General features: G+C 50.3%; 2 protein-coding genes across 2 annotated transcripts in view; one reads left to right on the plus strand and one right to left on the minus strand.

The window, feature by feature from the left end:
- Positions 1 to 10,585: 10,585 nt before the first annotated feature.
- On the minus strand, positions 10,586 to 20,773 carry NENF (neudesin neurotrophic factor). Its single transcript, XM_059076356.2, has 4 exons — positions 20,568 to 20,773; positions 12,877 to 12,937; positions 11,846 to 11,949; positions 10,586 to 10,885 (listed from the first exon to the last, which is right to left on the minus strand). The coding sequence occupies exons 1-4, from the start codon at positions 20,742 to 20,744 to the stop codon at positions 10,709 to 10,711; spliced, it is 519 nt and encodes a 172-aa protein (XP_058932339.1). The 5' UTR covers positions 20,745 to 20,773; the 3' UTR covers positions 10,586 to 10,708.
- Positions 12,817 to 24,080, plus strand: part of PACC1 (proton activated chloride channel 1) — a 54,388-nt gene continuing 43,124 nt past the window's right edge. Inside the window, exon 1 of the mRNA XM_067032034.1 lies at positions 12,817 to 12,847. The gene's annotated coding sequence lies outside the window, so the exon portion shown is untranslated. The remainder of the gene's footprint in view (positions 12,848 to 24,080) is intronic.

Raw genomic sequence — 24,080 nt, forward strand, 5'->3', positions numbered from 1 at the left:
CACTGATACATACACACAGACACACACAGATACACACACAGACACACACACAGATATACACACAGACACATACACACACAGATATACATACTGATAATGCACAGACACACACAGAGACACACACAGATATACACACCAGTAATACACAGACACACACAGAGATATGCACACATATACATGCAGAGATATACACACCGATACATACACACAGACATGCACACAGATATACACACACAGACACACACATAGATATACACACAGATACACAGACACACAGATACACACACACACATAGATACACACCGATAATTCACAGACACACGCACAGATATACACACACAGATATACACACCGATACATACACATAGACACAGATATACACACCGACACACACACAGACATACACAGATACACACACACAGATTACACACCGATACATACACACACACACACACAGATATACATACCAATATGGATACACACACACACACACAGATATATACAGATAGACACACACACAGACACAAACACAGAGACACACACACAGATACACACCCAGACAGACACACAGATAGAAACACATAGATACACACAGATATACACACACACCACACACACAGATATACACACACAGGTACACACACACAGACACACACAGATACACACATACACATAGATACACACACAGAGATATACACGCACACCGAAACCACAGGCTCCCTCCCTGCAGGCTGGATTGTGGTCCTGCCCCTTGAGTGTCAGAACTAAGTCAACAAACCTCATGGCCTTGACCTGGGGGAACTTCTCTGATTCTGAACCGCCAGCCCCTGGGCCCATTACCGCCACACCCCCAAACAGCCCCATGGTTTGAGATCCTGTATCAAAAGGAAGCTCAAAATTCTCCATCTCTGGAGGATCATCTGGGCCTGGGGGCTAGGCCACATCGGCAGTGCCCACCCCGGTCCTGGAGGAGAGTCCCAGGAGCTGAGATAAAGCCAACTCTGCACTTAATTGCTCGTCACACAGGAATCACGATGAAACTCCTTTACCAATAGAAGGTATGGGCTAAAAACGTTCTGGGTTCCTTTTAAATGTCACTGTCTCAGCGAGATCGTCCCAGCCCGCTCTGATTAGGTCTCTCTGCCACCCCACTGTTCTCCATCCCTGTGTGTTGCCATTTCCTTCAGAGCACCTGTCAGGGTGGGCAATTCTATTCTTTTGCAGCTGGTTTATTGCCGATCTCCTCTAGACAGCAGACCCACAGGGCAGGGCCATGCCGGCCTCCTTCACCACTGCAGACTCAGGATCTGACCCAGTGCCCGCCTCATAGCAGATCTCTGTAAGGGTTTGTCAAATGAATCAACTTAATAATATAAAATGGTTCTAGATGAGTTGTGATAAATTGATGGATGATGGAGGTATGAATTAGCGGTGTGTGTGGCATAACCAACTCTGAGAAGAATGCTGTGGAGGGCAGTTACTCTCCTCTCCCACAAACCAAATTGAGAGGATGGCAGGCAGGAGAATTGTTCTGCCCTCTGCGGCGTTTCTGCTGAGACTGTGGTCCTGAACACCCATGGGGATTAGGGCCTAACCCAGGCTTCTTCCTTGGCACAACTTTCACTCCTGACCCTCCAAAGGCACTGGGCTCATTAAGTGTTAGAGCTGGTGGGACCCCATAATCTCAAAGATGCCTCCATGTCACAGTCACTGGGGTTCACTTGAAAACACCAATTTGTGGACCCTGTTAGGAGCTTCAGTCCTGACTGTGCCGCATACTGTGTGAGCTTGGGAAAGTTACTTAACCTCTCTGTGCCTTGATGTCTTCACCTGTAAAATGGAAATAATAACAATCCCAACCTCAGAGATTTATTGTAAGGATCAAAGTCGACAATGTACCTAAAGCTCTTGGTGCAATGCCTGACTCAGTAAATACTGAATAAATGTAGCTATTATTGTAATGATTATCTCACCACTAGTTAGCGGCTGACGTGGGGCGAGCATCCAAGCCTCCTGATCCTGGATCTAGTGTTCTTTCCAACACGTCACTCTGAATGTGCACACAGCCTTCCCTCTGAGGCCAGGCTCATACTCGGCAAAGAGGACATACGGCCGCTGCCCTGGGACCCTTTAGTCAAACTGAATGGAAGAGAGAACTGTACATGAGAATGAAGGGCAGCTCTAACCCCTGGGGAACAGGCCCCTGGAGAACATGGGAGTTCAGCAGGCAGATTTTGGGTCCTTTGGGAGGTCCTTTGGCTGCTCCTGTTAGCATTTCATTATGGAAATATTGGGAACCAAAAATAGATGTTCTTAAGGGGACCTTAATCCTCTGGGCTTTACAAAACAGCTGCTGGAGAGTTCCATGAACCAACCACCGGGGGGCACTACTGTCCCATGCAAGTGGTTGCTGGTGAGCCGGAACTGGTCGGAAGTTTCCCTGAAAATCCCAACGGCCTTCCACAACCTCATGCCCGAGCCTGTCCTGCTCAGGATCCTGTGGCTCGGGCCCCCACAGATCACCAGTTCCTGGTCCTAGATACCTCTTCGCAGCTCAACCCGCTGCTCTCCTCCTCGGGGACCCTTAAGGGCCAGTACAGTTCTTGCATCTATTTTCCTGGCTTCTTCCCTCCACCCCACCCCCAGGACTAGCACAGCACTGGATACATAGCAGGCACGTGCTGGTTGGTAGATGGCTATGTGAAGTCTGATGTAATTAAGACGTAGAAAGGAGGCTGCCTGCGCTTTGGGGGAATGGTGAGAGTGTGGAGTCATATGGATCAGAAAGAGGGTTAAGGCTGATGGTCAAGGGGAGGGTCATGGCTAAATGGGAAAGCAGGGTGAGGGGACTCCAAAAGGGAGGCAACGTATTTCAGAGATCTGGGTAATGAGAAACTGCTCCACCGTCCAGGTCGAATCCTTACCTCAGGGTCCTGGGTGGCAGCACCGGGACGTTATGGGAGTGATGAGCCCAAGCAGCCCAGCACTGCTCAGCTGACCTCCAGGTGGGCATTGCTGGCCCCAAGGCCATTGTAGTCTCTCCCGTCTTTGGGGTGGTTTGCAGCTGCCATCATCAGGCGTGGGGCTCCCACGGGTGGGCTTGGATTCCACTGCCTCCTTCTGGGTGAGGCCCCAGGGCTCAGCACCCTGAACCTGTATCACACGTCCTTAGTCCAAAAGTCTCCCTCAAGAGACCTTCAAGGATTTTAGAGTCTCTGCCACAAGCCTAGCATATCACATCCTAATTCCACCTGCCCAGAGGTTAGCCTCGCCTAGAAGACTTGATTTTCAGGTGCAGTATAATGAGGCAGGGTGGAAAGAACATAGGAAAGGAAAAAGTCTTGTGTTGGAATCCCAGCTCTAGACCTGTTAGGTGTCAGAGGTGTGTTTCCCCTGAGACCAATTGGTCATCTGTAAAATGTGACTACCTCCTTGCAGAGGATGTGATAAGGGAGCAAATACCTCGGGCACAGGGCTCATGCCTGTAATCATCCCTGACAAAGCAGTGAACTTAGACACAAGGTCCACAGAGCCCACAGCAACGCTGACTAATGGCATGAGTGTGTAGAGGGACAGGAAGCCAGGTCCAGCTGGGAGGGGTGTGCAACAGGGTGGGCTTGCCTGGGTGGCGGTGACTGCAGCCCCGAAGATGCAGTAAACTCAGTACCCCAGGAGGAAGGGGAGTGAGAGGAGAGCAGGAGTCTCGCTCAGGAATGGGGAGAAGCCGGCAGCAGCATGATTGACAGGTCACACCCACCAGCCACCCACTGCAGGCCCTGGGCATCCACTTCCCAGACACCTCAAGGCCACATCCCAGACTCTGCCTCTAACCCTCCCCTCTCAGCTGCCGCTTCTCCCCTCTCTCAGTTCTACCGGAGCCCGGCTTCCCTCAGGTGGTCTGCAGCTCATGCAGCTTCACCCTTTGCCAGTGCTTTTTTGTTTTATTTTTAAAATATTTTTATTTGATTTTTGGCTGCGTTGGGTTTTCATTGTTGCACGCGGGCTTTCTCTAGTTGTGGTGAGCGGGGCCTACTCTTCGTTGTGGTGCACGGGCTTCTCATTGCCATGGCTTCTCTTTGTTGTGGAGCACGGGCTCTGGGAGCGTGGGCTTCAGTAGTTGTGGCAAGCGGGCTCAGTAGTTGTGGCGCACGGGCCTAGTTGCTCCATGGCATGTGGGATCTTCCCGGACCAGGGCTCAAACCTGTGTCCCCTACGTTGGCAGGCGGATTCTTAACCACTGCACCACCAGGGAAGTCCCTATCGGTGCTGTTTTAGATCTCTTCCAGCTCCCTCTGCAGCTCATGCCTCTGACTCCCATACCCCATGGGCCTTCAGAACCTCAGCCTGTGGGAGCCCCAAGTCCTCTAGTCACCCTGGAGGGGAGCAGGGGTGGTGCTGAGAACGAGGTCACAGCAGGGCCTAGGCTGAGCCGGGCGGAGGCTTGGCAAGAACAAGGCCGTGGGCCTGGCTGCAGGGTGGGCACTGAAGACCTGGGCAGAGACCCTGCGGTTGAGGCTGGGGACAAGCTCAGCACAATGGGCACCTGTAACATTAGGCTTCTGGCAGCAGGTCTGAGTCTCCAGCTGGCAGCCTCCAAAGTAAGGCACTGGGCAGGGCAGGGCAGCCAATGGAGGACCCCAGTGACCCCACAGGGTGGGGACGGGCCAGCAGCGCAGGGACTGGCAGGGGTAGATAGTCTGGGCAGATGGGCAGCTCCTTTGGCCAGTTTTTCCCTTTGGGCTTCAGAGCAGGTGGTCCCCAGGAAGCCCTGAGAGAAGAGGCAGCTCAGATGGGCCCTGCACGGCCCAGACAGGACAGCATCAGTTGGGGCAGGGCTTCTTTCCTCCAGCCTGAAGGCTTCCCAGGACTGTCTGGGAACCATCTGCAGAGATGGTTGCCAGGGGAACCACTTACTATTTGTATATGTTCCCACATGACAAGGCTGTTCAAAGGCTCAAGCGTGTTTGGTCCAGGAGAGATCCCGGAAGCAGTGATGCCCAGTGGGCTCTGGAGACCTTGGCCGGAGGGCAGGAGCGGTCGTGAGGCCCCAGGCTTCAGACCTACATCCCCGAGTGTAGGGTGAGGTGGCGGGCTGCCAAGAAGAGGGGTGCCCTGGGTGTGGGAGCACCAATCCATTCACTCATTTATTCATTTCATCAAACACAGAAGGTGCTGAGCGGTGTGCTAGGTGGTGGAAAGAGTTGAGAACGGGGCAAGTGCCTCACAGCCTGGCGCAGAAAATTAAAACACAATTGCCTCCACAGGAGCGTGCTGGGTACTATTTTGGCAGAGATGGATCCAGGAAAACTTCCTTGATGAGGTGATATGTAAGCCATGATAAGATTTTGCAGGTGATGTGGGCAAGGGGTAAGAGCATTCCAGGCAGAGGAAACAGGATGGGAGAGGGGCCGGGGGAGACTGTGAGGGAGGCACCTCCTAGAACTGAAGTCACTTAACTTCTGGAGTGTGGGGTAGGGTGAAAGCTGGGCAGGGACCCAAACCATCAGGTACGGGCAGGGGTGGGACAGGCTGCACCACAGTGGGTACCCCCAGGCACACCTGATCGTAGGCCTCTGGCAGCAGGACTGCAGTCCGGGCAATGCCCTGGGGGCAGAGGGGCACGATTCCCCATTGCCCTTGGGACTCTGGGAGAATCTTCAGGGCTTCTGGGGAACCAGAGAGTCTGAGCTATTAGAGGCAGGTTCCATCAGGGCAGCTGGTTACTGTTCATAGTTCTGGGCTGAGCAGCTGGAGTCCAGGGAGAGGGAAGAGTGAGAGAGTGAGAGAGAGAGAGAGGGAGAGAGGGAGGGAGAGAGAGGGGGAGGAGAGAGAGCGCACTGTAGCTGGTCACCTTGACTTCTTCAACCCCAGCCTTTTGCCAAGGCCTCAGACAAACAACTAAATGTTTCTTCTCACCTGGGTCCGTGACCCTGCTGGGAAGTCCAAGAAGCCACCAGTCCCTGAGGTGAGGGTGGAATGGAGTGCAAGGCGGGGAAACAAGAAGGTGACACTGCCTGGTATCAGGAGTCTGCTCTCATATACATGCATAATGCATGTGTATTACATGCACATTACATACACAACCGAGCCTAATCCCAGCGCCAGCCTTGTGAAATGGCTATTTTGACCCCCCCTTTTAAAGGTTAGGAAACTGAGGCTCAGAGAAGCTAAATAACTTCTCCAGGATCATACAGGTAGAAAGTCTTGAAACTAGGATTCAAACCAGGTCCGTCTGATGCTAAACCCTGTCTCTCTCTACAAGACAAATGTGATTTACTGCTACATGCCAGGCACCGAGCTAAGTACTGCAAACCAAAAGACGAGACAGCATCTCTTCTCTGAGAATCTAATGAGATCATGTGGGAGGAATGACCGCAGATTGTATTTTCCCAGAATGGTCCATTGCCCCTTGACTCTGGGCGGAACTCCGTGGCTGCCTTGGCGAGAAGAAGTGATGCTGCCTGATGCCGAGTCATAAAAGGAGGCACAGCCCAGACCTCACGCTGTGAGAAGTGACACGTGGAGAGAGCTGGAGCTTGGGCCGGCAGCCAGAGTCATCACTACTCCCTCTCAGAGTTCCTGACACACACAGTCTCTGAGCACAAAGAATAGCTGTTTCACGCCACTAGGTTCTGGGGGTGATTTGTAAGCCATTGTCACTGGAACGAGAGCTTTGTGAACCGTAAAGTGCTATACAAGTGTCAGATGTTATTAGTAAAACTGAGTTTGGCATAAGGGGATTGTGTTAGTGTCTTAGGAAGTAAACTTTGTCTTAACCGGGGTTCTCTCCCAAAGCAGGGACTAAGCAGGGGCTCACATTTTGGAAGTGAGCCATGGTATCGGCCAGTTCAAGGGTGTGTGTGGAGCTGATTCGTGCTGTGCCCAGCTGGGGCTCAGCATCTCCTGGGACCCCTGTAGAATGGGCCTCAGGGCGTGGGATTGGTGTACTGGCTCCAGCCCTGTTGGTGGAGGGTTGGTCCGGGGGGTTAAGGCCTTGCACTTGCCATTGGGAATGCCTCTGAACGGCTCAGAGCAGCTCGCATGGCAGAGGAGTCGAGGGAAGAGAGCTGAGTCTGTCACTGAGGGATGACACCACACGTGCTGGGCTGCCCGTGAAATGGAGCATAAAAAATGAGCAACACATCGCGGTATCAAGGCAATGTTTACATCTGATGTCCCGGACGGAGGCCTGCAGGGCCAGCCTCTGCCTGGATAATTTCCTCACCGGCCGTAGGGCAGCCTGCCCGGCCTGCCTCTCCAGAGAAGCCTGGGCACCTCCAGTCCTGCTTGAGCAAGGCCTTCGTGGCCTGGAAGCCTCCAGGAGCTGACAGAGCCCCAGGAGGCCATGCTTGTTGGAGTCTGGGGCTTTGAGAAAATAGCCTTTTGAAGGATGCCAGTGTAGAGGGTAAGGCTGCTTTATTCAGACCCTTAGTTTTTCTCCTGGAAGCTAAGGCGGTGGTGAGCAGACCCCCCTGGAGCAGATGCCTGAAGGACATGAGGTGTCTGAGTCTGGAGGTCACCCATCCAGGCTGGGACCCGGGCAGGATGCCCTCTGCACGACCGTACCTCTAGGAGCTGGCTTGCTGGTCAGGCCCCTCTGCCTGCTCTCCTGCTGACCAGTCAGCCCCATCGCTCTCCCCTCTGGGCCGCTCAGTACTTAGTGGTGTTATCTTCCAAATGGAGAACGAGGCTCCCTGTTCCCAGGCCTTGTCTCCTGCCTTTAAACCTTTAAGCCTCTTCATCCCTGTTATGGGCAGGGAGCCGGCTCTGTTCCACCTGTCGGGGAGGCCCGGGCAGCTGCCCGCCAGGAGCACAGAGAGGGAGGGGTGAGTTACCCCGGCTTCGGGGAACATGAGGCAGGAGGAGCTGGCTGTGCAGCGCCTGGGAGACGGAGGACATGCACCTTTGCAAGAGGAACTTAGATTTGGGGAAGGACTTCATGAATTACACCAATATCAACAACACTCCAATGTGCTGGGCACCTACCTTAGGCCAGAAATTGAGTGTCCCTTCTGAGAGGTTGAACTTGAACCTCTGTGGTTAAGAACCCAGCCCCCAACCACTCTCCCATCACCTTCCCCTCACCTTCGCTTCTCCGGGGTAAAGGTCATAGCTCCTCTCTTCCTTCTTCATTTTAAGGTGGTGCATCACCTCCCCACTATGCCTGGAGTCCCCCGCTGGGAAGAGGCCTTGCCTTAGCAGCTGGTGAGGCTGGTGCAGCTCTGTCCCTCAAGTCTGCTGAAGGGTTTCCTGGGATGCAGGACTTTCAGTGTAAAAACCAGCAAGTCGGGAAAGGTTGGCCACCCTAGGTGAGTGTCTGTGCTTTCAGTGTTTGGGGGAGACAATCTCATCAATAGGCAATTACAGCAAAGCAGGTGAGTGCTAAGCTATAGGGGACCTCAGAGGAAGGCTTCCTGGCAGAGATGCATTCAAGCTGAGTCTTGCAAGGATATAAACCTTTAAAGCAAAGAAGACATGACAAACAAATGTGGGAGAAGGGGTAAATGGGGCAGCAGGCTTTGGGCTCCAGGGATCTCTGTGTTTTTCTTTAGGTCCCATAGACACCAATGATGCAAATCCCGCCGCCAGCCTTCATCCCCCTCCCCTGAGCTGTACCTACCCTGAGTGGAGCCTGTTTGCGGCACCCAGATTTGTGTGTGCTCTGTCCTGGCAAAGGCTGACTTGGAATATCGAAATGAGAGACATTCAGAGAAGACCCTTGCTGGGGTGTAGGAGGTGGTCTTTGAAGTGCAGGGCAGGGAACTGGGCAGAATTGCCCCAGAAGTGGGGATCCTAAGACCCTGAGGGACAAACGTGCTGTGATGGGGGCAAGGGGAGGAGAGGGGAGCGGGGGAGACAGTGGTTCTGGAAAGTTCCCAGGGACCTGAGTTTGGAGACCTTGCCCACCTTGCAGAGACGGGGCTCCAAGGAATGGAATCCTAGCCCATCCATTGCTTGGTGAAGCGGGAAGTGGGTGGCACAAAACTAAAAGTCATCTCTCGGGGGTTCCCAAGGACTTATAACCATTTGTATGCATTCAGACATCATCTGTTTGGGGGCAAAATGTCCCAGTACAGACTACCTTGGCCACATGAACAACTTCCTGAATTCTAGGCCAAAGAGTCCTTCTGATAAATTCTAGACCCATTCCTCTTGGATGGCCAGCAAGCTCCCTGATTCTGGAGTGGGACCCAGGAGTTCACCATTAGTCTGGACACGCCAAAGAGTAAAGCAAAGGTCAAACGTGGTCCTCCGAAAGGATCTGGATGAGTCCTCCCTGCCACCAGTGACTGGTAAGGCGTAAGTGGTGTTTCTCAAAGTACATCTGGGCCCAAGTGTATCACCATCTCCTGGGGAGCTCATTACAAATGCAGTTCCCAGGCCATGTTCTAGAAATACTAAATCATAAGCCCTGGGGGTAGGACATAGGAATCAGTATTTTGAACAGTCACCCTAGGAGATTCTTCTGCTTAAAATTCTTCTATGTAAAAGGTCTCTCTTGGGGGTAGTTGCTATTTGTTTAAATAAAAGACAAAGTTGTATGTCAAATTTATCTCTACCGTAAAATTTCCAGGATTTCTCAATCTTGGCACAATTGACATTTTGGACCAGGTAATTCTCTGCTGTGGGGACTGTCCGGTGCATTGCAGGATGTTTAACAGCATCCCCGGGGGACTTCCCTGGTGGTCTGGTGGCTAAGACTCCATGCTCCCAATGCAGGGGGCCCGGGTTCGATCCCTGGTTGGGGAACTAGATCCCACATGCCGAAACTAAAAGAAAGATCCTACATGCCACAACTAAGATCTGGTGCAGCCAAAATAAATGAATAGATATTTTTAAAAGTCTTTAAAATAAAACAAAACCAACATCACCGGACACTAGATACCAGTAGCATTCTACAGTTTTAACAACCAAAATTTTAAAAATAATAGCTGCAGACTTTGCCAAATGTCCCTTAGAGGGAAGAATCCTACCCTCAAAAGGGATTTCCTTATGAAATCTGACCTGAGTCCAGCGTGCTGCATGTGCTTCACCATCTGTGGAATGACCTCCAGGGCAGGCTCTGCCCACACTGGACCCCGGCCCTCCTCACCACCTTCCAGCTGCAGAAGGGGCTGAAGCCAGTTCACACCGTCACTCTCCTGGTTGTGGTGTAACACCAGGCCCTTTCATTCCCATTCTCCACCACTCCACCTAATGCACCCCATTTCTGCCACGTCTCTCGGATGTCCCTGCTGCCCGACCCCCTCACAGGCCGGGGAGACAGAAAGCAGGCCAGCAGAGACAAGGGGTGCTGATGAGGCTCCAAGGAGAGGGCACGTGTGGAAGAATTCTCCTTTTGTGAAAATAGCAAGTTTATTCTGGTGCTTATTCTAAAGTACACATGGTCATGGTAGAAAACTTGGCAAGTACAGAGCAATATAAAGAAGCAATAAAGGTCACTCGTAATTCTGCTGCCCCCATAGCCCATGTTGACACCTAGGAGGTGTCCCCCCTCAGCGACTATTACCTCCCTGGCTGGTGTGCAGGCAGGATACCTAGGTGGGTAGAACACTTCACCAAGGGCAATAAAGGGCATTCAGTGTTCCAGGTTAAACGTCTGCTTTATTCAGATCCGGTGACCAGAGGTCCCAGCAGCCTGCTTTGCAGGAGAGTTTGCATCTGAGTGTCTCCCTGCCTCACCCTCCCAAGAATGGTCTCCTGCAGATCAGAACTCGTCCTTTATGTCAAAATGGGGCTGGTCTTCAGGCTTGAAGTCCAGGTTGGGGCTGCCGTCTTCATTGAGGATTCTTCGGGCTGTGTAGCCAACGATGGGATATTTGGCTTTGTACACTTTGGTGAAGACATCATCCAGGGATTCCAGCTCCTCGGCTGTGAGGCCCGTCTTGGGGAGAAAAGCCCAAGAAATACAGGGGTAGGAATGAGTGACTCGTGCTTGCCACCGGCTTCTCGCCAGCCCCTACCCTGACTTTACTCGCCCCACGCCCCCTAATGCGAGGGAAAAAAATGTATCAGAAATCAAATCGTGGACCGTTTTTTCGAGACAGCCCTGTGTGTGCGTGTGTGTTGCGGAGGTTACATGCGGGGGGAGCAGTGGCTGCATCGTGTTTGTGGTCTGACTGATGTAGGAATTAGACTCCAGAGAACCCCCAGCCCGGTCGGCGTCGCGGGGGCGCTCTGCGGTCTGCAACCACCTCCTCCTGCGCGATTAAGCCCCCTGCCTCTACACTCCTCCCCTTACAGATTTATACACCCTTCCCCCCTCTGTAGTTTCTAGATTTGTTTCTGTAATGTTGCAGCTTAAGAGTGTGACTCACCTGAGCACAACGGGGCGGGGGGGCGGTGAATGCCAGCCTTTCTGTTGGAATTACTTAGACCCGAAATGGTTTCTGTTAATGCTATTGTCTCCTTCACGGAAATATGAGCGCGGCGGAGACTCTGCTCATCCACCCTGTTCCTCCCCTGAGCTACCGGGAGTGGCCTGGAAAGCGGGTCTCAGAGACTAACAGCAAAGCTATCAGAGGCTGGAGGAGGCGGGTGCAGACTGTCAGGGGGATGGGGCAGCCAGGGCAGGCTGGAGTCAAACTCTGAAGATCAACTGAGTTTGATCTCAAGTTCACAAGAGTTCACACTTGACTCTGCAGGCAGTGGGGAGCCCTGGAAGGTTTTTGAGCAGGAGGGGCACAGGAAGATATCTACTTTAAGAAAACAACTGGCTACCTCTGGAACAGTAAACAGACTAGTTAGGAAGCTTTGCTACTGCCCAGAGGTGGGGCGTGGGGAAGAAAAAAGGCCACGGCCAAGGAGGTGGGACACTTTGACAGAGGCTCATTATCTGGCTCACAGTGTCGTGGGTGAGGTCTGCAGGGTCCAGGGACATCTTGGCCACCCCTCTGGTGGAGTCCTTCCCGGTCAAGGCGTTATAGGGGGCTCCTCGTCCGTAAAACTCTGTAGTGGGGAGGAAGGAAGAAGATGTGAGCGGATGTGCACAGAGCAGCCAGGAGCCTGTACACGGCAGGGGGCGGGGCTTCTGAGACCCCACCCCACCCAATCCTGCAAAGACTCGGCTGAGGAGAGGGACATCAGTGAGGACGGGAAGTCCAATAAACGGCCCCCCAGCCTTCCCACTGGATTCCGCTAATTCATAATATGGAATAAGTCACACATGCTGGGCTGATTTTTTTAAAAATACAGAATGAAAGTAATCCCTTGAAAATATTTAAAATGTAAATAAGAGGGACTTCCTACTGGTGGTGCAGTAGATAAGACTCCACACTCCCAATGCAGGGGGCCCAGGTTCCATCCCTGGTCAGAGGACTAGATGCCACATGCATGTTGCAACTAAGAGTTCACATGCCGCAGGCGAACCACAACTAAGGAGCCCACCTGCCGCAACTAAGACCCAGTGCAACCAAATAAATAAATATTTTTTTTAAATGTAAACAGAAAAATGTTCTGTCTTCCTAAATGTTCATAGAAGCCAAGTCTACTTCCATACATCTTTTGTTTGGTATCAAATAAACAATGAACCATTACAAGACTACTTCCACGATATCAGTTGTAGTTTCCATTAGGGAAAACATGAGATGGCATTAAAATGTCCTATAATGTTCTATGATCATGACTCTTGGCTAAGTAATACTTTTCCTCTCACTGCTTTATCTAGGGTAAATCATCCAGTATGACTTTGATTCTATAAGCAACATGACATCATTAGCAAAACACTGTTGAAGTACCTCCCTGACAAAGACTGTGAACTCATTCTGCGGGGGAAAGGACCTGCCCAGCATTCCCTCCCTCCTCTCACACCTCCAGCAACCCACTCAGGCTGCCACACTCCCCAGAGGTAAGGATTCACAAAGCCAAGCCACTTACCCTTTCCAGAAGTGACATCGAACACCACTCCTTTGACTGCCATGTAGATGGGCTGATCTTCCTAGGAAGCAGGAGAGAAGCTGTGAAGAGGAGACAAAAGAGCCCAGCTGCGCCAGTTCAAGTGAGTAAAATCTCTTCCCATCACAGCCAGTGTAGAGGGCGGTGGGTGAAGTTACAAGCCGGTTCTCAGGGAGCTCGCCCCACCTGCGCAATGTCATGCCCACTTACAAAAACCTGGGAAAGTCACAAAGCATCATGACAAGCCTATGGCAATACCTTTCCCAGGAACTGAAGCAACTCCATACAGATAAAAATTCAAAAGGATATTAAATGAATTACTCAAATCACTCCATGGGACTTCCCCAGAGGTCCAGTGATTAAGACTCCGCGCTCCCAATGCAGGGGGCATGGGTTCGATCCCTGTCTGGGGAACTAAGATCCCGCATGCCACATGGCATGGCCAGGAAAAAATAAAAAATTAAATCAATCCAAATTTCATCTTCATCAATGTACATACATGGAGGTAATCAGTGTAAATGATCTGTTTTATATCAATATTTTGCTTCCTACAGGTAACATTAGTTCATACAAACATTTTCATGTATTGAAATAACCAAAACAGCTGTCACTTAAACAGTTCTATCTTATTTTAGTGATACTGTGTACCTGTTTGTATAGTTATTCTATTTGGGATCATTTCCAATTCCTGAGAACTAAATGGCAGCATTACGAATATCTTTCTACAAGTTACTTTCTAATTTGTTGGGTTATCTCCTTGAGGCCTATTTCAATATATAGAATATAAGTAGATGAACAACATAATCACTTCTTATATTTTACCAGTTTGTCCTTCAAAAAACCATTTATGGTGCTAGAAATATACAAGCAATACTGTTTCCTTGCAGTTCCTTGGCTTTTACACTTTATTTTTTGCTATATTCATGGGTATACAAAAGGAAAGATAGAAAAAAATGTAATTCCCAAGCGACAGATAAGGACTCTGGAAGAATTTTAAGTTAAAATCAGAAAGGGCCTTGAAGATAATCTATCTAACACCTTCGTTCTGCAAATGCACCTTCATCATCCAGGCCTGGGGAGATTATGAGACCTACCCAGAGTCACAGAGCGAATCAGAGGGAAAGCAGTTTCTGGAATCTGGAGCCCAGGAATCCAAGGCTCAGTCCCCTCTCTGGCTTGCCCCACCAGAGGGCACACAGCACGAGGACAGTGCACTTGCCTGGGACCAGGAGAGGGTGGGTATCCTGGGAAATTCATTCAAAAGACCCAGGGCCACGAAGAAAGACACAGGGAGTGAGTGGGTCAGAGATACCCAGATGTTAGGGAACCAGGGGAGTCACCTGCATCAGTGAGGCAGGGCCTTTATCTTTCCTCTGGGTCTTGGGCTTGCCTGGCCATCTGGCCTTCCTCCCTGCCTGTGGCCAAGCAGGGCCAGGAGAGAGTGCCACGTGAGCTACCATGACAGAGGGATACCTGAGCAGTGCAGCAGAGGAAGGAGGGCCTCTTCCACACCTGGGAGAGCCCTGGAGCCTGGGTGCAGGCAGGAAGGCAGGAACTCCTGGGCCTCCAGCACCCTCAGACCCTGCAACAGAGGCTGGGGACAGAGCAGAAGTTCCTCACCGGTGACTCTTCTTGAAAAAGAGAGAAACTACTACAGATGTTTTCTTCTGCAGAAATACCTGGGCCCTCCAATGGTCTGTGAGGAGGAAGGTGATCCCCGCGTCTTACTCTTCCGCCATCTTCCTAAAACGCCCCGATTTCACTGTTTTTGTTTTGCAGTACGCGGGCCTCTCACTGTTGTGACCTCTCCCGTTGCGGAGCACAGGCTCCGGACGCGCAGGTCCAGCGGCCATCTATTTATCTCTTTAAGATGTAGCTTGATAAAAGTCTACTTGACTTCCTTGTAAAAAGCCGTTTCTGCGGCTGCCCCCGCCTTCTCTGCAGGATGTCCCTCCAATGGTCTAAGGCCATGTTTTTCTAACTGCAGTTGGCATTGGTAACATATTAGTGGGTCATAGAATCAATTTAGTGATTTATCAACAGGCTTTAAAAAATTAAATAGGAAAAACAAAGTTCAAAATAGAGCAGAAACTAGAAAACATCAGAGTGCTTCACACATAGTAAGAATGAGCATAGTTTCATGCACTTTTGTTTCAGTCGTGTGTGTGTGTGTACACCAGGGTAGGATGCAAAATACATTCCTTAACACAGCCAAAACGTCTGCAAGCTGTCATTTTATTGTATAATTAGAGAGGGTGATTTCACCTCTTTACTCACCTGCCTCTATCCAACAGCCTTCACTGTCTGTATATTCTTTATTGTCTGTCCAGAATGATTCTTTCAGAAGAAGTACAAGTCCTACTCTTCACTATTAAGTTTTAGAAAAGCAGAAAACAAATGTCACCCCATCCCCCCTTAGTACAGATTCCAGGGAGAGCTGGTTAGTGAGCACAGACAAATTCCATTTACAAAGAATAACCCTAAAGCCTAGAGGGGCCTTGGGCAAGCTCAGGGTCCAGGGTTGCCCTAAATAAACGCAGAAGGTAAACAACATTTCTGGTCATGCTTGCACTCTGATAGCTTTTTCTTCGCTGAACCAATATACCCCTGAACAGGTCACTGCCTGGAGTGATGGAAAGGGAGGCTCTTGGTGGTTCATTTCGTTTGTACAAACTGGAGAAAGCACAGCCTAAGTCCACCTCTTTTACTCACTAGCTGTGTAACCTTGGGCAAGTTACTCAACCGCCCTATGGCTCCTTCCTCACCTGAAAAATGAGATGATGATAATAGCTCCTTCCTCACGGGTCATCATTAAATGATTTAATGCTTTAAAGTGGTTAGGACGGTGCTTGGCAGAGTTGGCTCTATATTAAGTGTTTGTTAAATACAAACATCTGGTCCCAGGCCCAGAAGTCATGCTGCGGGTATGGGGGCAGGTGGCCCTCCCCTCCCTGCATTTGGTATCCTATGGTGCAAGTAAGGCAGAAAACATATTTTCTGAGGATAGCAAAAGTCAGTTTTGCCCTTGGAGGGTGGAGGATGACATTCGCTCAGGACCAAAGAGAATCCTGAAGTCACCCCAGCCGCCCTGTCCCAAAGCTAACTGCTTCAGGACATCTGCTTTCCTTAATAAACCAATCCTCCCCCGCCTTTTTCCTCCACCACTAAGGCAGGGGAAAATAACATTCACGTGCCATTGACTCGTCTCCGTTGGGGAAAATTCTGCAGATTCCAGCGTCTGACATACAGGTTAGAACACCAGCAGCAAAGAAGGTATATATACACCTCTCACCCCCCAGTCCTGCCACACATTTATTTCCCGAGGAAGAACGATGACCAAACTCATGAATGGCTTGTGATTTATGCTGTTTTTCTATTCTAAAAGCTCGATGTGAGGGTAAGTCATACAAGAATATTATTTTGATCATGTTGCCTGGGCTGGGCCCTCAGACACTCATGCTGGTTACTAGAGGCCTATAATTGAGGACAATTAATATATTTCAGGTGTGATCAAAGGGAGGGCAGAGAAATTCATATTTACTGAGATTCTACTGTGCTAGGTTCTCTCCATATGTTATACATGTTTACTTATACTAACGTATGTCACTTAGACCAATTTTACAATGACCTTCTGAAAAAGGTATTACTATACCTGTTTTGTAGATGGAGAAACTGAGGCTTAGAGTTTAAATAACTTGCCAACAGTTTCTCTGCTGGTAAATAAATAGCCAGAATTCAGACTCACACCTGTTTGATTCTAAAGCCCTTCCTGCGACATTCATCCTGTCGAAAACTTGAACGCCAATCTTTGACCTATAATTTGTAAACAGTGAAGCCCTGCTAAAAGAACAGCTGATGTGACATGGCGAAAGCTGCCAATGAAAGCATGTGATCAAGATCTCTAGTTATAAGGGCAGCTGAAGAAATCAGCGACCACAGGAAGGCCCTCTGGACACACGTGACCTTTCTGAACCTACGTTCATTTTTGTTCAACATGCTTACTCTGTGATCTACGTGTTATCTACAGGAAAGTTCCCTAAAATGACCTCCTCTTTGCAAGCCTTACTAGGATTACTGGGAGAATGGGCTTTGAAGAGGCATTGGGGAGGCTGGATTTCAGCAGGTATTCAAGAGGACTAATTCATGCTGGAAGCACATGTGTAGCTATCGTCACACTCCCACGTGGGAATGATTTCAGGGAGCCACACTGCCGATCACTCTGACAACCTAAACTGCCCCAAAGGGATAAAGTAGCACAGGGCCTCGTGCAGTAGATCCAGAACACAGTAGGTTCTGTGAAAGACACCAGCAGCAGGGACCCCTGTCTTTCGTGATTTCCAGTCTGAAGCATCCACTGAAGATACTATGCAGCTTCCTGCAGGGGTGCCTGAGCTCTCACCACAAACCAGGCAGCAGAATGTGGAACAGGTGGGTCTGCCTTGGCTCTCGTCCAAAAGGATTGTAACAGAAATGAGAATTCATAGCTAGTTGTTTCAGAATGACTTGTTATACAAGGTCCACAATCCCATAGCAGAAACCCTTGGCGGTCAGATGTGTTTTGGAATTCAGAATTTGTCAGATTTTAGAAAGGTGTTATGGGGCACATGCCAGAACACCTACAGGGGTCTGAGGCAGCACCCCATCATCATCTATATCAATACTTCTACAGTAAAGCATAAACATGAATATTCACACTAAGTAGGATAAATAAAGACTATAAATAGACTCACATAGCTCCAACAAGATTCCATCACCAAAGGAGTTCAGATCAGGCAGGGTTTTGCTGTTCAATGACGTAAAAAGAAAAACAAAAACAATAACCTTCTGGGACTTCCCTGGCGGTCTTCTGCTTTTCAGAGCTTATTTGATTTCTGAATTGCATAAGAGGATTATGGGCCTCTTATGGTGCCTCTTGTTTGTATCTTTAATAATAAGCTAATAAAAATAATAGCAGCTAAGATTGATAAAGGCTTACTATGCTAAGACTACACTAGCTCTACTATGCTATGCACTTTGCATATCGCCATCTCATTTAATCCTCATAAAACCCCCACGTAGAGTAGGAACTCTTATCCTGTAGCTATTATCATGGTCAGTTTTATGTGTCAATTTGGATAGGCAACAGTATCCAGTTATTCAGCACTTATCTAGGTATTGCTGTGGAGGTATTTTGTAGATGTGATTAACATCTACAGTCAGTTGACTTTGTGTAAAGGAGATTATCCTGGATAATCTAGGTGAGCCCAATCACCATCAGTTGAAAGGCCTTAAGAACAGAATTGAGGTTTCCCTGAGAAAAGAAATTCCACCTGTGGGCTGCAGCATTGCTCCTGCTAAGGGTTTCTGGCCCGCCCTTCCTGACAGCCTGCTCTATGTATGCATTTCAGACTTACCTAGCCAGCCTGCATGATCACATAAACCAATTCTTGCAATTAAAAACATACCTATATATATATATTTTTTCCACTGGTTCTGTTTCTGGTGGAACCCCGACTGATAACAAGTACCGCAGATGATTAAAGAAAATTGAGACTCCAAGAGGTTTAGCTATTTGCCCAAAGGGACTTAAACCCAGATATGATTCAAAGGTATAATGCTCTAACTATACTATTTGTATAATGTATTATACAAACGGTAACACTTCTGAGAGTGAAAGGTGGTGCTATTAATAATTATCCCAGGACAATAGGCATAAACCAGAACCATCTAGGGCAAACCTCAGCACAGGGCAGCTCTAACCAGCTGCGCTCAACTGCCTCTCTCCTCTCTTACTCTCTGCCTGCAGACATCCTCTGGGCGCCACACACCAACCAATTCTTTCCTTAACCTGCTTCCATCTCAAGCCTCCCTCTCTCCTTCCGGCAGCTGAGCATCAATCAATAATATCAGCATAAAAAAACCAAGGTTCTTTTCTCAGTCCTCATCCTGAACCCTGGGCATGGTTGCTGCATGCCATCTCCACTAGGAATTCTCTCTTCCCTTGGACTCTGTGCTGGGGGTACCTAAGATCACCCCCACATTTGGAGATTCACAAGGACTCATAGAACTTAGCATATAATTGTACTCAGAGCTATGATTTATTACAGTGATGCAGTAAGGGTCATAGGGGAAAGGACACAGGTGGAGTCTAGAGGAATCTATCTACCTGTGGACTTCCTCACACTGTCTGCCTCCCATGAGGGGCCGCACAGAGCACATTCTTTCCCCGGCAACAAAATGAAGCAACACGTGTGCAATGTTTTTGCCCAGGGAAGCCCATGAGAGACTCAGAGCCCAACGTTTTTACTGGGGACTGGCCATGCAGGCCATCTCTGCCTAGCAGTGTTCAACATGAATGCACAGTTTGTACGAAGGGCCCAGACTGAGCCACCTTTATCTGTTAGGGAAATGCAGAACACCCTGGAAATCCAGACATCAGCCAAGGCCTTTCTAAGGACTGCGGGCCTGTTATGTTAACTCTTTTCTGCACAGGTTCCCTGACCCGGTACCATCTGGTTCCCTGCTGCTCCAAAAGATGGTGTCCCTTAACATCCAGTCACATACCTGTCTCCCTCCTTCTGGGTTCTCAATGACTCAAGCTTCTAACCAACGTCTCTTTACAGTGATGCCCAAACTAGCACCACTGCCTAAGGGCCAGGTTTCTAAATCCCCCTGGAGAAACTAGTCCAGCTAAGGCTACTTAACTTGGGGGTTAGGGAGCCCACACCAGAGGGTTTTAACAAGAGAATATTAGGTTCCTTCCTTGTTCTACCATGAACTGGTGGCATGCCTCAGTTTCCTCACCTGTAAAAGCAGGAGGTTGATTCCTATCAACTCTGAAATGCTGTAGTTCCCTGATTTCCCCACCAAACTGTTCCCGCCACCTCCTGATCTAATATCAGCTCCATGGCCCTTCCCATGTGCAGCATCCTGTTCCCACACTCCACGGCCATCACACTGGACCCCAACAACCAGAATGGTCAGATGGCTGTAAGGAATATCCTAGACACGTCCAGACTGCTGACCGATGTGGACCGAAGTGGGTGCGTCTGGGGGTGGGGGGTCGTCTTTGTCTCTAACCTCCGATCTCCCCCACTGCCCTCTCCCCCAGCTCTGGCTCAGCCTCAAGAGCACAGCCATTAAGAGCCAGTGTGAGGAGTCAGCTGCAGAGGGGCCCGGTAAATGAGGAAGGCAAAGTGCGAGTTTGGATCAACCCTGGACCTGCCCCCATTCCCGCCTAACCCACGGAGCAGGCCTTACTTCCCTCTCTCCCTCTCCCGCCACTCCCCCCAGGGGCAGGCAGAAGTGTGTGCCCGCAGCTGATGCTTACACTGAAAGCAAAAAAGTTCTGAGGTTCGTGTACAGACCGCCAGCCAAAATGCGTCTCTAGGAAACAGCTCCCGGGAAGAGAGGGAGAAGCGCGGGGTGGGGTGCTCTGGCTGGGGAAGGGGGAAGCAGGGAGCCCTGGGTGCTGGGGACTGACCCCCTGTCCCGAGGCGGCAATCCAGGCCTGGAGAGAGGAGCCCGGCAGGCTTCGCGCAAGCTCGGAGCCGGGGTTCCGGGAGGGGGCGCCCGCCGAGGCCCGCGCCTCTTCACGAGGCCTCCCCTCGGCGCCGCGGCTTCCCGGGCTCCCCGCCTCCCTCTCTGCGAGGCCGGACTCGGCCCGGTCCCTGGGCCCACGCTTCCCCGCTCACCTCCTCCCCGCCGTAGCGGGCCAGCTCCTCCTCCGTGAAGAGCCGCACCGGGGGACCCCGCTCGGTAGGGCGCGGCGCCTGCCCGACCCCGGCTGCGAGGAGCCCCGCGGCCAGCGGCAGGACCAGGGCTAGCGCGGCCAGCCACCGCCGCCGCGGCCCGGGCGTGGGGCCCGCCATGGTGAGCGCACAGAATCGGGCCTGGGGCGGCCCCGAAACCCCACCCCGCGCGCGCGCGCCCGCCCGCCCGGAGGCCCCGGGTCCGGGAGCCAGGAGCCGGACTCCGCGCCTTCCACGCGCTGCAGGGCGCGCTCGGCCGCTGGGACGCCGAAGCCGGCAACTTGGAGCTAGGATTCTGGGGCTCCCGACTCCAAACTGCGGACTGAGTGTTGCGTCAAACGGCGTCTGTTAACAGCAGTTCCTTGATTAGGTACAGAGTTGACACAGCCAACATTCCAGCACCTAGGAAGAGATTTATAACCTAGGACCCCAACTTTATTAATTCACTTTTACTTTTGGCTGATTTTTTTTCTTCCCAGTTGTGTTTAAATTTCGAGTCCCCAAAGGATTTTTGCAGAGGGTAGGGCACAAGACATACAGTGAAATAATTATAGCTAACATTTGTGTAAGGATTTCTTCACTGATTTATTCAGCAAATACTTTTTGAGGGCCTCCATGTACCAGGTCACTGGAGGCACATCGCTGAACAAGATAGATCCATGCCCCATGGAGCTTACATTCTATGGGCGAAATAGACGAACACACTACGTAAGTAGTATGTTAGATGGTGATGAATGCTAGGGAGAAAAATCAAGTGGGCAAAGGGATAGGGAGCATTGGGAGTTGCAATTGTAAATAAGCTGACCAGGGTTAAGGCCCCAATGAGAAGGCAGTATTTGTATGAACATCTACAGGAGGTGAGGAAGGTAACCTGGGGGAGGACAATCCCTGCAAAGGGAAAACTGCTTAAATGCTGAGGAAGGTTAGTGCCCAGCTTGTTGGAGGAACAGCGAGGAGGGAAGAGGGGTAGGAGGGGAGGTTAAGGAGGTAAGGGGGTTAAGGGGAATGGAGGTGGGGGGCAGATCTTGTGGGGCCTCACAGCTTATTTCTGAATGACTTTGACTTTTAGGCTGAGTGAATGGAACAGAGCAGTGAGTTAAAATATTCATGGAATGACTCTGGCTTTGTGTTGAGAAGAGACTGAAGCAGGGAGCTACTGTTATAATCCAGGAGAGAGATGATGATGGTTTGGCCCCAGGTGGTAGCAAGGGAGGTGTTGAGAAGAGGGTGGATCACGGATTTGTTTTGCAGGTGTAGCTGGCAGGATTTGCTGACAGACAAGACATGGGGTCTGAGAGACAGAGAGGAACCAAGGATGACCCTGAGGGTTTTGGCCTGAGCAGCTGGAAGGATGGAGTTGCCACTTACTGAGATAAGGAGAGATGGTAGGAGGAGCAGGTCTTGGGGAAGATCAAGATAAGGCTTGTTCAGTTTGAGAACACTTAGATAGCCAAGTGGAAGTATCAAGTAGACAGTTGGCTATAAGAGTCTGGAATTGGAGGAAGAGTTCCAGGCTAGAGATATAAATTTTGGAATCCTTGGCATATAGGTTGTCTTTAAAGCCACAGAATGGATGAGATTGTCAAGGAACGGCACGTGGATCGGAAGGAGGGAGGACCAAGGACTGAGTTCTTGGGGTTTGCCAACATTTTGTGGTTGGGAGAACCGGCCACCAAAGATAGGCTTGCTGTGTGCCAAGCACTTTTACAGGTATTAACTCATTTAATCCTCACTGGAACTCTATGAAGTAACAAATATTATTATCAACCATTTTACAGATGATGAAGCTGAAGTGCACAGACCTTAAGTGCCTTGCTCAAGGTCACACAGTAGTTGGCAGAGCCAAGACTCGAGCACAGGCCCTGTGTCCCAGAGTCTGCCCCAACCGCCAGGCTACACCTCCTCTCAGTGACTGCACCAAGTTCTCATCCATGTACTTCTTCAACAGCATGGGCTTCTAGTGCAGAGCAGCCTAAACAGGGTCTGTCCACAAATCGTCTGAATCTTAATTTCCACATCAGTAACATACCAGCCTGCTTCCTGGATAGGACTGTGTCAAAAGTAAAAATGGTATGGATGTGAAAAGCTGTGTAAGCTGTGCAGTATCTACATTACACCATGTCACAAGGTCTCCAGATTAGAAGAGGCTCTTCTAAACTCTTAGAATATCACCCTCTTCCTGATGCATCGTGTTCCTCAGCATACAGGGTGCTGCTTCTCTGCTTGAGCCCTTTCTCTCCCTGCAGTTGGATTTGTTAGGAACTGCTCTGAGCCAAAAGAAACTCCCTATAATTTCTACTGATCAGATCTAGCTTCCCCGTCCCTGAGACACTGAGTGTGAGCCTATAATTTAATAGCGTGCTCACATGCCCTTGTATTTCTCCAGGTATACCCCGATTGCCCTTCCCTACTTGAACCCAGATTCATTTTTCCAAATGAATCAGTAAGTTACCTGCAAGGAAAACAGAAACTACTCTAAGTAAAACAGAATGGCTGTAATGCAGGTGATGCAAAAGGCTGAGAAGGAACCCTGAGGGAGCCCAGAGATTAGAAACGCAGAAAGATTGACAACATCCTGGTGTTTTTAGAGTTTAGGAGCCTGGGTCACCTGACCAAAGCTACAACCACAAAAAAACCTTTGCATCAAGGGCTAGAGCTATGGAAGGGAAGCTGCCAGGGGCAGAGAGCAAGGGAAGGAAAAACCCCGGCTTCCCCCTTGCCCAGATCCCCTCCAGTCTCCGAGCAGTGCTTCAACTGAACCCAGTGGAAACCCAGCCTTCAGGGCCAGTCCTGGTAACCGAGAGCTGAGCAGGAGAGGCGAGAATGGGATCTGAGAGCAAACAAGCCCAGGATCAGCACAACCCAGTCTCCAGGATCTGGTCTCTGCCTGCCCCTCTGACTCTGTCTCCTAAGTGCCCCTCCATTGGTCCCCTCCAGGCACACTGCCTTCTGCTTGGGTCCCAGCCTGGGCCTCTGTACTGTACTGGTGCCCTCTTCCTGGGGTGCAGGTCGTCATGACCCTCTTGCCACTCAGGTAACTACCATCACAAGTAACTACCATCCTGAGGCCTCTCTTGACTCCCCACAATCAGCACCTCCCTCCACAGCTGCCCTATCACGTGCTATCATGTGGTCTCTTTTCCTTTCTTTAGAGCTCTCGTCACTATGTGAAATTATTTTGTTCGTTTATTTACTAAACTACTTGTTGAGCACCAGAAACTGCCAGGCACTGTTGGAGGCACTGGGATATAGCAATGAACAAGACATGTAAGCACCCTGCCTTCACGGACCTTATATTCTAGTGCAGGGAGACTGAAAATGAAAGTCAGAAGGTGGTACATGCTAGGGAGGAATATAAAGAGGTGTAGGGGCACAAGCTGGCAATGGGGTTTGCAGTTTTAACAGGGTGCTTCAGAGGAGGCATTGCTGATAAGGTGATGTTGCGAGAAAGACCTG

Source organism: Kogia breviceps, chromosome 1, assembly GCF_026419965.1.
Source record: "Kogia breviceps isolate mKogBre1 chromosome 1, mKogBre1 haplotype 1, whole genome shotgun sequence".
In the NCBI taxonomy this organism is placed as follows: Eukaryota; Metazoa; Chordata; class Mammalia; order Artiodactyla; family Physeteridae; genus Kogia; species Kogia breviceps.